A 12,594-nucleotide genomic window follows, 5' to 3' on the forward strand; every position below is an offset into this window, starting at 1 on the left:
AGCAAGTCCATTCACAGACTTACAGTTCATCCGACCTCAAAGCAAATTTTATCATGTTTGTTGGCCCACGTCTTCAGAAATCTTCTATAAAACAGTGCGCATGATGTAATGAGTCAGACAGCAGCATCAAGGTCAGTGCATGCATCCCCCACAACCATCACATAAATAGGCTGATGCAGCGAGGGCTCAATGCTAGGCCCTCGTGAACACTGACACACTAGCAGCAGCAAGTGACTATATATTTCATCCTGACAAAGCTTTTCCCATGTATTTATCAATAAATGCATTGCATGTCAATATTGCACACTCCAAAGTAAGCATTTGGATTAAATATATACATTTGTATTTATTTGTACTTACAGGAAGTAGAGGAATCTGAATCCGCTTTATTTTCCTGTTTGTAATTATTTATGAAACATTGCCTCCTAGTGGGAGACAAGCATCAAGACACCAACAGAATTGTTGTGTCAATTCCTGCAGTTTTGGATAAAATACATAATTATGTTTAAAGCAATATATATGAAACAGAGTATCAAATCATCATCATCATCATCATCATCATTATTATTATTATTATTATTTATTATTGGTATTAAAAGTGTGAAGTTTATTAAATTTTTAGGGTTCTTACTGTTTTTGTTGTTTGTTTGTTTGTTTGTTTGTTTGTTTGTTTGTCTGTCTGTTTGTTTGTTTTTTGGTGCAATAACTTACCAGTGCATAAATAAACAATTTTAGATAAATTATGTTTGAAATACACAATTATATTTGAAAGCTACAAAAATCACATTATACTATTATTATTATTATTAATAAGTGCACTTAAAAGTGTGAAATTTACTTATATTATAGTTTATTATATTATTAATATTTCATTAATTTAATTTAATTTATCAATCTATCTTTCTATCTATCTATCTATCTATCTTTATTTTATTTATGTATTTATTAATTTGTGCTTTCTCTTTTTATCTATCTTTATTTATGTATTTATTCATTTGTGCAAGCACTTTCATTATAGTCATAATTATACTTATAATTACATTATATATATATAGCAAATTTTCACTTATTTAAGTACAAAACACAAAACTGTAAATAAAGTATTATATTCACTACACAGGTTTTTCATATGTAAAGTTATCATTCACAGTACAAAACTGCTTTTTATAATTCTATCACTATCACACTTTTATTTATATCTTTTAACTGGCCCTTCATCTGAAAGGGTCAACTACAGTATCGATTCAGAAAACAGTTATTGCACTGACAGTATCTGTTCTAACACAAAACCTTATGGCCATCTCATAACATCATCAAACCTCTTAATAATACACTGAGTAGACACTATTACGAATATTATTTTAAGTCAGTTACATAATTTGTGTAGTATATTTTCCTGATAGCTGTAGCTTGTATTATTATCTTTAATTCATTTAAATGCCCTCATATTACAAAGACCTTGTGTTTTGAAAGGATTATGTGGATTGAAAATATATACATAATTTTGATAATTGACAATTTTGTGAATTTCTTGCGAGATTTAAAAAATGCACACCTTACATGCAAAGATACGTATATACTGCAAAAACAAAAATCTGTCATAATTTTTTTTTTTTTTTTTTTAAATAAGCCACAATGTACTGTACTAAAATGAAGGAATTTTCCATATTGATTCTTTGAGGTGTTTTACCTGCATTTTCAATTCTTGAAACACAGATTTCAGCATTCTAGTCCCTTTCTCGTTCTATTTTAGATTTTGCATGTCCTTGGTAGCATCTCATTCTAAGGATGAAATGTGTGTCAGCAGAGGGCAGCATCTTCCAAAGAAATACCACAGGATCACAGCACGACGGTAATTTCTGAATAATAAGGGGGCACTCGTGAGCCAACATGCCATGAACACAAAATGCTGTGAGCATATTCAAAAGCTGCTGAATATCTGCAACCCTTTATTGATATTTGATCAGACTTTTTCTCTTTTGTTCTTTTTTTTTTATAACCTTTACTTGTTTCTGCTCCATAATCGCATCTGAAATATAAACTGACAGCATGAAAGAATTGATTGAACATGCCTATGACACTCGCTATGAATCTTGTCAAAGGAATGCAATCACTCTTTTGATACATCCTCAGATGACCCTTTGAGAGCAGGATATAAGGAACAAACGCTGAGAAACACATTCCCTTGGTGCTGATAAAAATGAGAAGCTATTCCAGGAAGATGTTACATATCAGGCACTGTTCGTCCCATCATGACACTTGTGTTTATGGCAGAGACGTTCAGCCACTGGATCTGAGTCATTTGTTCCTTCTATCCTGTCTGCATCATCAAAAATATTCAGGCTGGTTGAGAATAAACTGAGCATTTTATGGCAGGCTAACGCTAAACTCTATATTTATTACCAGTTCACTTTTTGAATTCATTCACAGTTAATTTATATTTTAATCAAACTAATATTTAAGGGTCGTCCCTCACGCTTAGCACTCCAAGCGTGGGAAAAGGCTCGCTGCTGTTCCCCTGTGAAAAGGAAAAACGGTTCTGTCCACTGACCTTGTTCCTCAGGGTTTTGGAGCTTCGGTCTCCTGTGAATTGGAGTTTTCACAGTCAGCCCTATGCATCAGCTGCCATTTCTCATTTCTGTTGTGTCATCATCAGGTCCTCACTGTTGTCGTGGGAATTTTAAATATCTGAAATAATATTTTTTTATATACATGTATAAATATAAATTTGTGGATTCTAAACTATGTGTTTTATTTGAGCTGGGATTTCTTTATTTCCAAAAATAGTTCAGCATGGGTATTCCCTCTTTACCCTGCTGGACTTCCCAGCATGGGACAGTGCTGTCCTGATGCCCCAAACTGGCCTTTTGGTCCACCATCAATAAGAAGCACATGGAAATTCATCCTGATCAGTAAGATTTTCATAGTGATGGCAGGGGGAATTAAATAGAATATTACTTCTGTACCCATCCACTTGTGAAATAACAGATTTCATGCTGCGCTTGGGAATTCTGCCCAAAAGTGGAAAAAAGGCCTAAAATGTGAAACGGTATACAGATGCATTCAAGATGTTGGTAGCCTTTCAAACCCTGAGGGGTGCAGTTCTGTCTCCATTACTAAATGCAACTTAAATAATGTCATTCTAGGCTGCCATTTCCACCCTTAAGCATAGCACGTAGTATTTATTACATCACCTTAGTTCTTACCTAAAAAAAAAAAAAACACTCAGATGACCACACAGTACAACACACAACACATCATATTTGAACTGAAAGAGCATGCCAATCTGTTCATCAGAGCTTATCCATAAACTTTTGACAACAAAGAATGTTCAACCTGTTTTGGCCTCAGGCAGCATAATTGAGAACACATGCTGTTTGAAAAACAACGGCTTAAAAGACCTGCTTCATCATTATAATGGTAGCATGAAACACTTTGTTTTTTGAAGTGGAGCTGTACAAGTAGAGAGTGAAATCTCACGTATGCGGGAGAAATCACATCTTAGACTCATCATTAGGCTTTAGACTGCATGATTATAATTGAAAAAAAAGTCATCAAAGCATAGTATTTCTCTAGCATTAACAGCGGTAGCTTTATCATTTAAAGGAATAGTTCACCCAAAATTAAACTGATGGAAGTTTACTCTTAGGACATACGAGATGTAGACGGGTTGGTTTCTTCATCAGACTGGATTTGGAGAAGATTAGCATTACATCAGAATGCCTTAATGAAGTGTTAGAATGCCTTAATTAAGTGTTTTTTTTTTTCTTTTACAAACAGCTTTTCACTATTTCACTGCAAAGGATACACTGGTGAGCAAGTGATGTAATGATAAATTTCCCCATATCTGTTCTGATGAAGAAACAGATTCCTTTACATCTTTGGATGGCTTAAGAGTAAGGAAATTTTAAGCAAATGTTAATTTCTTTGGGTGAATTCCATTAAAATTGGATATTTTTCTCTTGATCTTAATAATGAGGTCACATGTGATCGCCTTAATGCCATTATACAAATAAAAATGTCTGGCTAAATTAGTCTATTCCCCATTTCCTTCCCATTTCAGCCAAAGATCGTAGATTAGGAAGGACCATAGGGTGGGATATATTTATGGTTCCCACAGTGAGGTTATTGCGCAAACATAAGCCTTCCGTTTGCTGGCTATCATTTGATGATCTAAGAAGTGCTAAACCAGACAGCACAGATTTTCCATGATGGATTAGCTTCAGCATCAAGTTTGGTTTGGCATCTCTTTATCATGCAAATTTTAGACTTATCTTGCATATAGTAACCTTATCAAAAATACATGCACTGTCCGCCAAAGTCTTACATTTAAACAAGTTTCTTTTTATCTTCATATACTCTACATCAGGGTTATTCAAATCTTGTCCTGGAGGGTCAATGCACTGCAGAGTTTAGCTCCAGCCCTGATCAAACTCAACTACCTGTGATTTTCTAATGATCCTGAAGACACTGATTAGCATGCTCAGGTGCGTTTGAAACTCTGCAGCGCATTGGTCCTCCAGGACAAGATTTGAATAACTCTGCTCTACATGGATACGTAAATTAGAGCTTTGAAATGTTTAAAACAGATATATTTGCAAATGCATAATAGCAATATTAAAATAAATGTAAAGAGTTCATTATAAGCACTACACTAAATAAATGATCCTGTTTCATGCAGACTGTTTTTGTCTTTTTTTGGTAAAAGACTACCAAAAGTTATATAAACGTTTAGTTCCAGGCCAACTTTACACAACTCTTCTCAGTTGTAAGTGATTTGTTTCTCTAAGGAGGGGATTGGGTTTAAGGCCATGTTATTTGTCCTTTTTCCACCCAATATGCCATTATGTAATGTCTCATATTAATTCAAAGCAAATAATTTATGCACAGAACTCTTCCCTTGTTAAACCAGGGTCCTCCGGAAAAGCCTTCGCAAATAAACGATTCAATGTAATCAATTTATGCTGCTGTGGGAACATTATTTTAATTTCCTCTCAAGTGACTTGTGCTTGTGCGCTGTGTGAAGGCAAACTCTCCGCCTGTGCCCTGCACCATGTCAATTTTATGATGATGGAAGCTGCCATAAAGATGACAGCAAATCTGTTTGGATGGTGTGCATGTGACAACCCTTATAGCTATCTGTCGAAGCATGTTCTGTTTTCCATGCTGAATACAAACCAGAACATGCTTTTCAAAAGGACTCGTTTGATTCTTTTTCAGAAGATTTTCCATTGATTTTCAGTCTGATGTGGCCCATCACTACAGAGCATGAAAGAGTCGGTCATATCAGCCATGCAATATCTGACACCTGCCTCTGAAATGTTTTCGACCCTGATGCTTTCCAGGCACAATCAGCACCAATGATCTTGGCTGACCAAGTGCACTCAGTGCACTTGCACAGCATGACAGATGTGGCTTCATTACTTGTCCTTGTTCTGCAGCATCTGTATCACAGAGTATGAGCTTATAGCTTTGTGAGACAGGATAATGGAGGTGGACCTTTGTAAAATACAGCACCTACTAACCTAGTTTACATTCACTGTGTGGTACAGTGGTCATGATAATACTGTCACAGGTATGAATTCACTCAACAGATTTACCACTTTTAATAAGACATTGTCATTATTTTCATATGAAAATTGGACTGAGAGATTGCACCTTATGTTTGCAGTAGTGTGTCTTATTATGCTGGCTGTAACTCAAATTAAATCAAATGATAATCAAATAACAAACGAGCATTATAACCAGCATATATCTGCCACAATGAGGTTATTGCACAAACATTTACCGGCTATCACTTGATTGAAGAAAATCTAAACTAGATAAGATGGATTAGCTTCAACGACAAATGTACTCGAGACACGAGTTTTAAAATGTTTATGAAATAGACTCTTATACTTACCAAAGCTGATCTTATAAAAAAAATAGAAACATTGTGAAATATTATTACAAATTCAAATAATGTTTGAATATATTTTAAAAAGTCAGTTATTTCTTTGAAGGCGAAGGTGCATTTTCAACAGCCATTACTCCAGTTTTCAGTGTCACATGATCCTTCAGAAATAATTCTAATATGCTGATCTGATGCTCAAGAAACATTTGTTACTATTATTATATGCTGAAAAACAGTTGCGAAGCTTAATATATTTGTAGAAATCGTGATGCATTTTTTTCCAGGAACCTGTGATAAACAGAAAATTTTAAAGGACAGCTTTTTCACTGATACAGAAATCTTTTGTAACATAATAAATATTTCCATAGATAGATAGATAGATAGATAGATAGATAGATAGATAGATAGATAGATAGATAGATAGATAGATAGATAGATAGATAGATAGATAGATAGATAGATAGATAGATAGATAGAAACAACACAATGTTCAGAAAACTTCCACATATATTATTACTAGTACTTCTGTTGTTATATAGTATCTTATATTCTGTCCTTTTGTGACTACAGTTTATTTGCAATAAAGTGGCTTAAGATGGCTCTTTCTCATATTAATGAATTAATAATTAATTCACTGGCAATTTGGAGTACCCATGGTACTAATGAGTCCTCAAAAAGGCAATTGTATGGAGATTATGTAACAGGGTTTGTGGCTTTATTAAAACAGTAGTGTAAAGTGGTTCAACCATAATAATAAAATCATCGAACACCAGTCCCTAGAACAATGATATGAATTAATCAGTTCCTTCCGTTGTGTGATTTTGAAGGAAATTACTTGCTAAAACATTGGCTGCAAGTCTAAACGAACCGTTTGGTCTGAGACAAAAAAAAACCCTGCGATTAGATGATAATAGGGTTTGCAGAAATTCCTGCTGGCACATCAGAGAAAGTTTTGCTTGCTTTCCTGTCTGGAAAGGATGTCTATTAGATTAAAATTGTTTAATTTTGCTGAAAACAAGAGCAATGGTTGTACACATGCCCAATCATTGGACATAAATGGTATCCAAACATGATGCACAGCAAGTTGCACGGGGAGAGAGCCCATATATGGAGTTTTGATCAGTATAATGATTACCCAAAAAAGACACATTTTTATATTAGACGTGTCAGATAACACTGAACCAACGAAATAGTTATCTCTATACTTAATGCATATGTATAATATGAGAGCATGTTTCTGCCATGTAACAAAAGTATTTCTAATAAAATAAAAAGGTAATTGTAACATTTTTTCTGACAATTTGGCCATTTTTCCCTCACAGTTTTGAGTTTATATTTCTCAATTCATACTTTTTTTCTCAAAATTCAGATATAAAGTCAGTATAGAATTGCGACTTTTCCCCCTCAGAATTTTGGGTTTGCATCTCATAATTCTGACTTTTTCCTCTGAGTTCTGAGTTTACTTTTGCAATTCTGTTTGTTAAGAAATTTCTATTTGGCGTATTCTTTTTTATCTCACAATTTTGTTCTCTAAGTTGCGAGTTAATATCAAACACATAGATTGTTTAATATGCACCCTTTTTTTTAAAAATGCTTCATTCTGATTGGTCAGCCTCGGTGATGCGATATTTCCTAGTTGTTCTCTGTTGTCAATGGTAACACTGTATGTCCACTCATCCAGATAAACAGACAGTGCTGATGTCTTTATTGTGTGGAAACTAAAGGATAATATAAAGGTTATATTATACAATTCAAATCAGTATTCATGTCCACTGCGACAATACAGTCATCAGCTCAGCGTTGGTGGGTTTTATTTTACACATGTTTCTCTCCAAACTGACATTTTTATATTACCTTGTATTCCATGACGATCCTATTTGATTGCAGTGCTTGGAAGAAAGACAACACTATTTTCTGCTTCTAGTGATGACAATGCCTGTGATGAACAACAGACATACATATAATAGACCAGAAGTTCAATCTTTAACTAACTATACAAGCCTGTCGCCTACCAACTGCTCCATGTTTGTCCAATCCATGAATATTGCCACAGGCCACATTTGCATTATTTAGCATAGAATATTTTAATAATGACATCAATTTCACACTAAATATGTCTGGAAATAAAGTGAAAACGTTAAAAAGTTTCTGTAGCGTGATGCTCCTATTCTCACACTTTGTTTATATTTTGTAAAAATAGATTGTGTGGGTTGTTATGCAACTCATATGCAGACCGTATGCTGCCCAGGTTAAAAAAATGCTTCAATGCATAGCCTGTTTAAGTAATAACCCATTTATTGTAGCATGGCAACTTGCTGTACGCTTTCATTCTGATGAAAACTGCATTCTTGAGTTCACAGTAAATCACACCAAGTCAGGTGGATGGGTTGATAATAAAAAAGTAAAAATAAAATAAAAACATGCATTGCATTACAATGAGTGTTTAAACAAGTGCAATGCCCTTCTGGTCAAATGTAATTATGTCATTTTAGTAAAACACTAACTTAACACTGGTGTTTATGAAAAACAACAAAACTCCCCTATAAATCTTACATAAAACTTTTTGTAACAGCAACTGATCATATTGTACCTCCATTATATAAAGTACTCAAATTATTTTCGATTGGGATTGGTTTTCTTTTTCATCACCCTTAATTTCATTTCATCCTCTTTTTTTTTACTGTGCAAAGAATGTTCTAGCAGATCCGTGTAAATGAAAGTTTGTTTAGTTGTCCAAAGAAAAGACAATACTGTGTCCACATTTTCCATTATCATTGAATGTGAATGTGAATAACACAGAATGTGAATAAACAGAAATAAGTTAAATGCAAATAATGAGAATTTTGCATTTCATGCATGATCTTTCTAAATATGACAATGACCATACTATATATATATATATATATATATATATATATATATATATATATATATATATATAGTATATATGTTTATACTTCTGCTATACATCTGTTTAATAGAAAACTAGTATTAGTTATTATGGTTAGATTAACTTTGTTAGATGAAGATCATAGTTCATCTTTAAAAATAAAATATAACAAATCAAAGTGTCAGTGTGTCAACCTTGGTTACAATGAAAGTTGTTTAATGTAACTACTATGCAACATTTGTTTTATAAATGTATGGTAACACATTAGTTTAAGGTGTCCTTGTTACACGTTACATGTACTTACTATTATAATAACAATAAATGATACATAATTACATGCAAGTAACCCAAAACCAAACCCTAATCCTAACCCTAACCACATAGTAAACGTATATAGTTAATTAATATTACTCAGTACTTAAATGTTTAATTACATTGTAACAACGACACCTTAAAATAAAGTGTAACTAAATATACTTTTTACTTAATTTAATTTTTTACTTTATTATGTTTCTATAGTAATAACTGGTTGAATTGTCCGTTACTAGGCATAGATATAGATCTAAAGTGCTATGTAATGATGTTTCAGTGTTTTGGCAAGGTTAAAATTTCCTCTCTTGTGTTGATTATGTCCAGAGCTCTCTCAGCTCCGATTGTAATTGCAAGCCACGACTTGATTGGCTCTTCGGTTGTTGGCTTTGGGCCAGCAGACTTTCTCCATATAATAGAGGGAAGCAGGACGACAGCTTCTAAAAGAGAGAGAGCAGACAACAACTCATGGTGGTGGACTTGCTGTGCAAACCTAAAGGGAACAGCTAAGAAAATGTGTAAGGGATTAGCTGCCCTGCCCCAGACATGTCTGGAAAGGTAAGATCTTCAAAGCATCTTAGCATCATGGATTTAAAATGTACCCCATGATATGTTATCTAGATAAGTCCGTTGGCAGCCTCCTTTGGGAATAAGTGCTTTGTTCCTCTAGCAGCTGGGAATTCTCAAAATATTGTTTCGAGAAAGTCTGTATGGTGTTTTGTATGAGGTTTAGGTGTGAGTATTGATCACTGTATATGGGAAGACTTTATTCATTATATGGCGATTAAAAGTTGTCTTTAGGTTAAACGTTTTCATTTATCCAATGTCATTTTTATAGAAACTAAACGATTGTATCTGCTTTATTTTTTTGTATTGTAGATTTCACATTTATATTGTTTTTTAATCTAGTTTTTCCTCTGAAAACATCAAGATTCTTTAATATTACCAAAAGGATAATATTACTAGAACACCCTAAACATTGTTTAGTTCTCTGTTCTTAACAAGAGTTTGGAGCAGAATTCCTGAGAGTAGACTTTAAGTATAGTAATGAGGACATTTATTGTCACTATTGAGCCATTTTCTGATTAAACAATTGGATCATATGCAAACATTTAGTGCTGTTCTTTGGTCTTAATGCTTGACCCAGGGCCTGGAGTACATCTGAAAAGTGTATTTGAACATCAGAAAGACAGTCTTAAGATGGCAACATGAGGTGGTTTATAATGTAGCATTATATTTTTGAACCATAAAACCATCATTTTAATATATGGGATAAATGTTTGCAGTGACGTCAGTATTTTTGGAGCAGTTGATCTGTCTGTGGCAGCAAGATGTTCATGAAACCTCAACAAATCACCAAGTTTGTGAACGTCACTTCATCCATAGTCATCTGGAAGCAATATTTAGATTTATTTTTTGTCAACCTTCAACGTGTTGTTTTATTGTATCGTCTGTAAAAATGTGGTTATTACTGAACTGATGACAGCTGTACAGGTCAATAATAAACGCTTTTTATAGCTGACGTGCAAAAGGATAAAAAAAAGATTAAACTAAACAAATTAGCATTCTCTGAAAAACAACATGTGTACTTTGAGAGAAGAAAATAAATGACACTAGGCTGATATTATGTAATCTGTTGACAGGTATGCTATACACTTTGGAAATATCCTCGGCATTTATTTTGAAATTCAATTCCTACATAACATGTATCATTTATTGGTGCATGTTAAAAGCGCTAATGGACATCTGTCTGGATTTGTGTTTGTGCTGTCTTCAGGGCTAAGGAGATCAAGACTAAATTGGGAACTCTGCTTCAGAAGCCAGAGAATTCCATCGACCTTATTATCCCCTACCAAGAAAAGCCTGAGAAGAAACCAGAGAAGCTTCAGAAGTGAGTTCCTGTTGGCTCCGTCAACGTTTCCTCTGATGTTATACTTCCTCTCTCTTTTTCTTTTCCTTACTGATGAGGGCTTCAGCTCTGCATGTGTCTCCTCACATGCTGATTTAGACCAGAAAGTCTAAGTATACAAAATGCTCCCTTGAATGCATGTCACCATTCATAAGTTTCACAAGCTAAACTGACCTTTTTAGAAATTGTTGTTTGCACTTAAAGGTGGAAATCTCAGGATGAATGTCTTATGTTTTCAGGTGGAAACTGTCCACCTAAAACGGTGGAAATCATCAACCATGATGTTTAAAGGTGGAAATCACTTCAGGATGTTTGTCTGGTGTTTTCAGGTGGAAATCATTCACCTGAAATGGTGGAAATCATCCAACATGATGTTTAAAGTAGGATGGTTTGATGTTTTTAAATAGTCATTCTAAGATGCTTTCCACCTTTAAGGGCAAACAGAACATTTCAGAAGCTCAGTTCAGCTCTATTTTGAAGTGTCTCAAGGGTTTACAAATTGGTAGCCTCTGGTGCTTACTGGACAAAGTGGTAAATCCATTGTCCTCATGTTGTCGGGATAAAAAGTCTTCATTCCACAGGCCAGTATCTAATGTATCTAATGTCATTTTCCAAGCACATTTCAGTTAACAAACCTTCTTCAGGGTGCATTACGATAGTCAATGTAATTTATTTTATGTTTTTGTAGTCAAATGCTGCTGTTCACCATGTTTTAACAGAAATAGAAATTTAAGTGAGTTTTAAAGAATCTGCATGAGATGTCACTAATTACTCCCATCAATTAAAAGCTTGTATTGTAGCTATCTATTTTTATGTATTCTGCTCTATTCAAGTATTCTAACTTGAAAATTCTGAGGTTCTTACTTGGGAAGCTACAGTAAAGAAGCAAAGTTCAATGTGATGTGCAAGAGAATAGAGCACATTAACTACCTATTCATCTATTAATGGCCATAATTACACAGATTTATCAGACATCACTAAAAGGTGGACGTGTAGAGAAAAGGGCTGAAGAGTAGAGAGCAAGGGAGTCAGAGAGAAAAAATTGAGGAAGGCCATGTTAGTACATCCTTTAATGGAAAACTGCAAGAGTCTGTTTATAATGAAAATTGTGTACACATTGACTGTAAAAACATTTGCAGACCACTTCTGCTCCTTTTTACTTACATAATGCCTTATGCAAGTGTGTTAAATGGGTTGTATTTTTTCCGGCAGAATAAAAAAACTAAATGAAATATCCCAATCATGAGATGAGACATGTGCATAGAAAACACAGGTACACTAGTAATCAAGTTAGGACGAAAGACTTGGATAATAATAATTGGATAACCTGTTTATACAAGAGATGTGGAAATAAAATAAAATTAGAATAATTTCTTTAGCAGATCATTAACTTTTTTGGCTATACTGAACAGTAAGTGCATATGTTCCTAAAAATGCCCTTATTTCATAAATCATATTTCTGGACCACATTACATGTAAAATGTTATACCAGTTATTGTGTATGGAGACAGCTTGTTGGCCATATACAAAGGGTAATACAACTCAGTGAAGAAATCTGCTTGTTCTGTTCAGACCCACACCTGAAGAAGCCGC

At 34.1% G+C, this 12,594-nt stretch overlaps 1 protein-coding gene across 1 annotated transcript in view; it reads left to right on the forward strand.

Moving 5' to 3' along the window:
* Positions 1-9,492: 9,492 nt before the first annotated feature.
* The window catches only part of LOC132161108 (regulator of G-protein signaling 5-like), a 6,980-nt gene continuing 3,878 nt past the window's right edge, over positions 9,493-12,594 (forward strand). The window contains exons 1-3 of the mRNA XM_059570917.1: positions 9,493-9,650; positions 10,870-10,983; positions 12,574-12,594. The exon at positions 12,574-12,594 is cut by the window's right edge and continues 41 nt beyond it. Of these exons, the coding sequence (XP_059426900.1) occupies positions 9,607-9,650; positions 10,870-10,983; positions 12,574-12,594 (179 nt within the window). The 5' untranslated portion in view covers positions 9,493-9,606. The remainder of the gene's footprint in view (positions 9,651-10,869; positions 10,984-12,573) is intronic.

This window comes from Carassius carassius, chromosome 17 (assembly GCF_963082965.1).
Source record: "Carassius carassius chromosome 17, fCarCar2.1, whole genome shotgun sequence".
Lineage (NCBI taxonomy): Eukaryota > Metazoa > Chordata > Actinopteri > Cypriniformes > Cyprinidae > Carassius > Carassius carassius.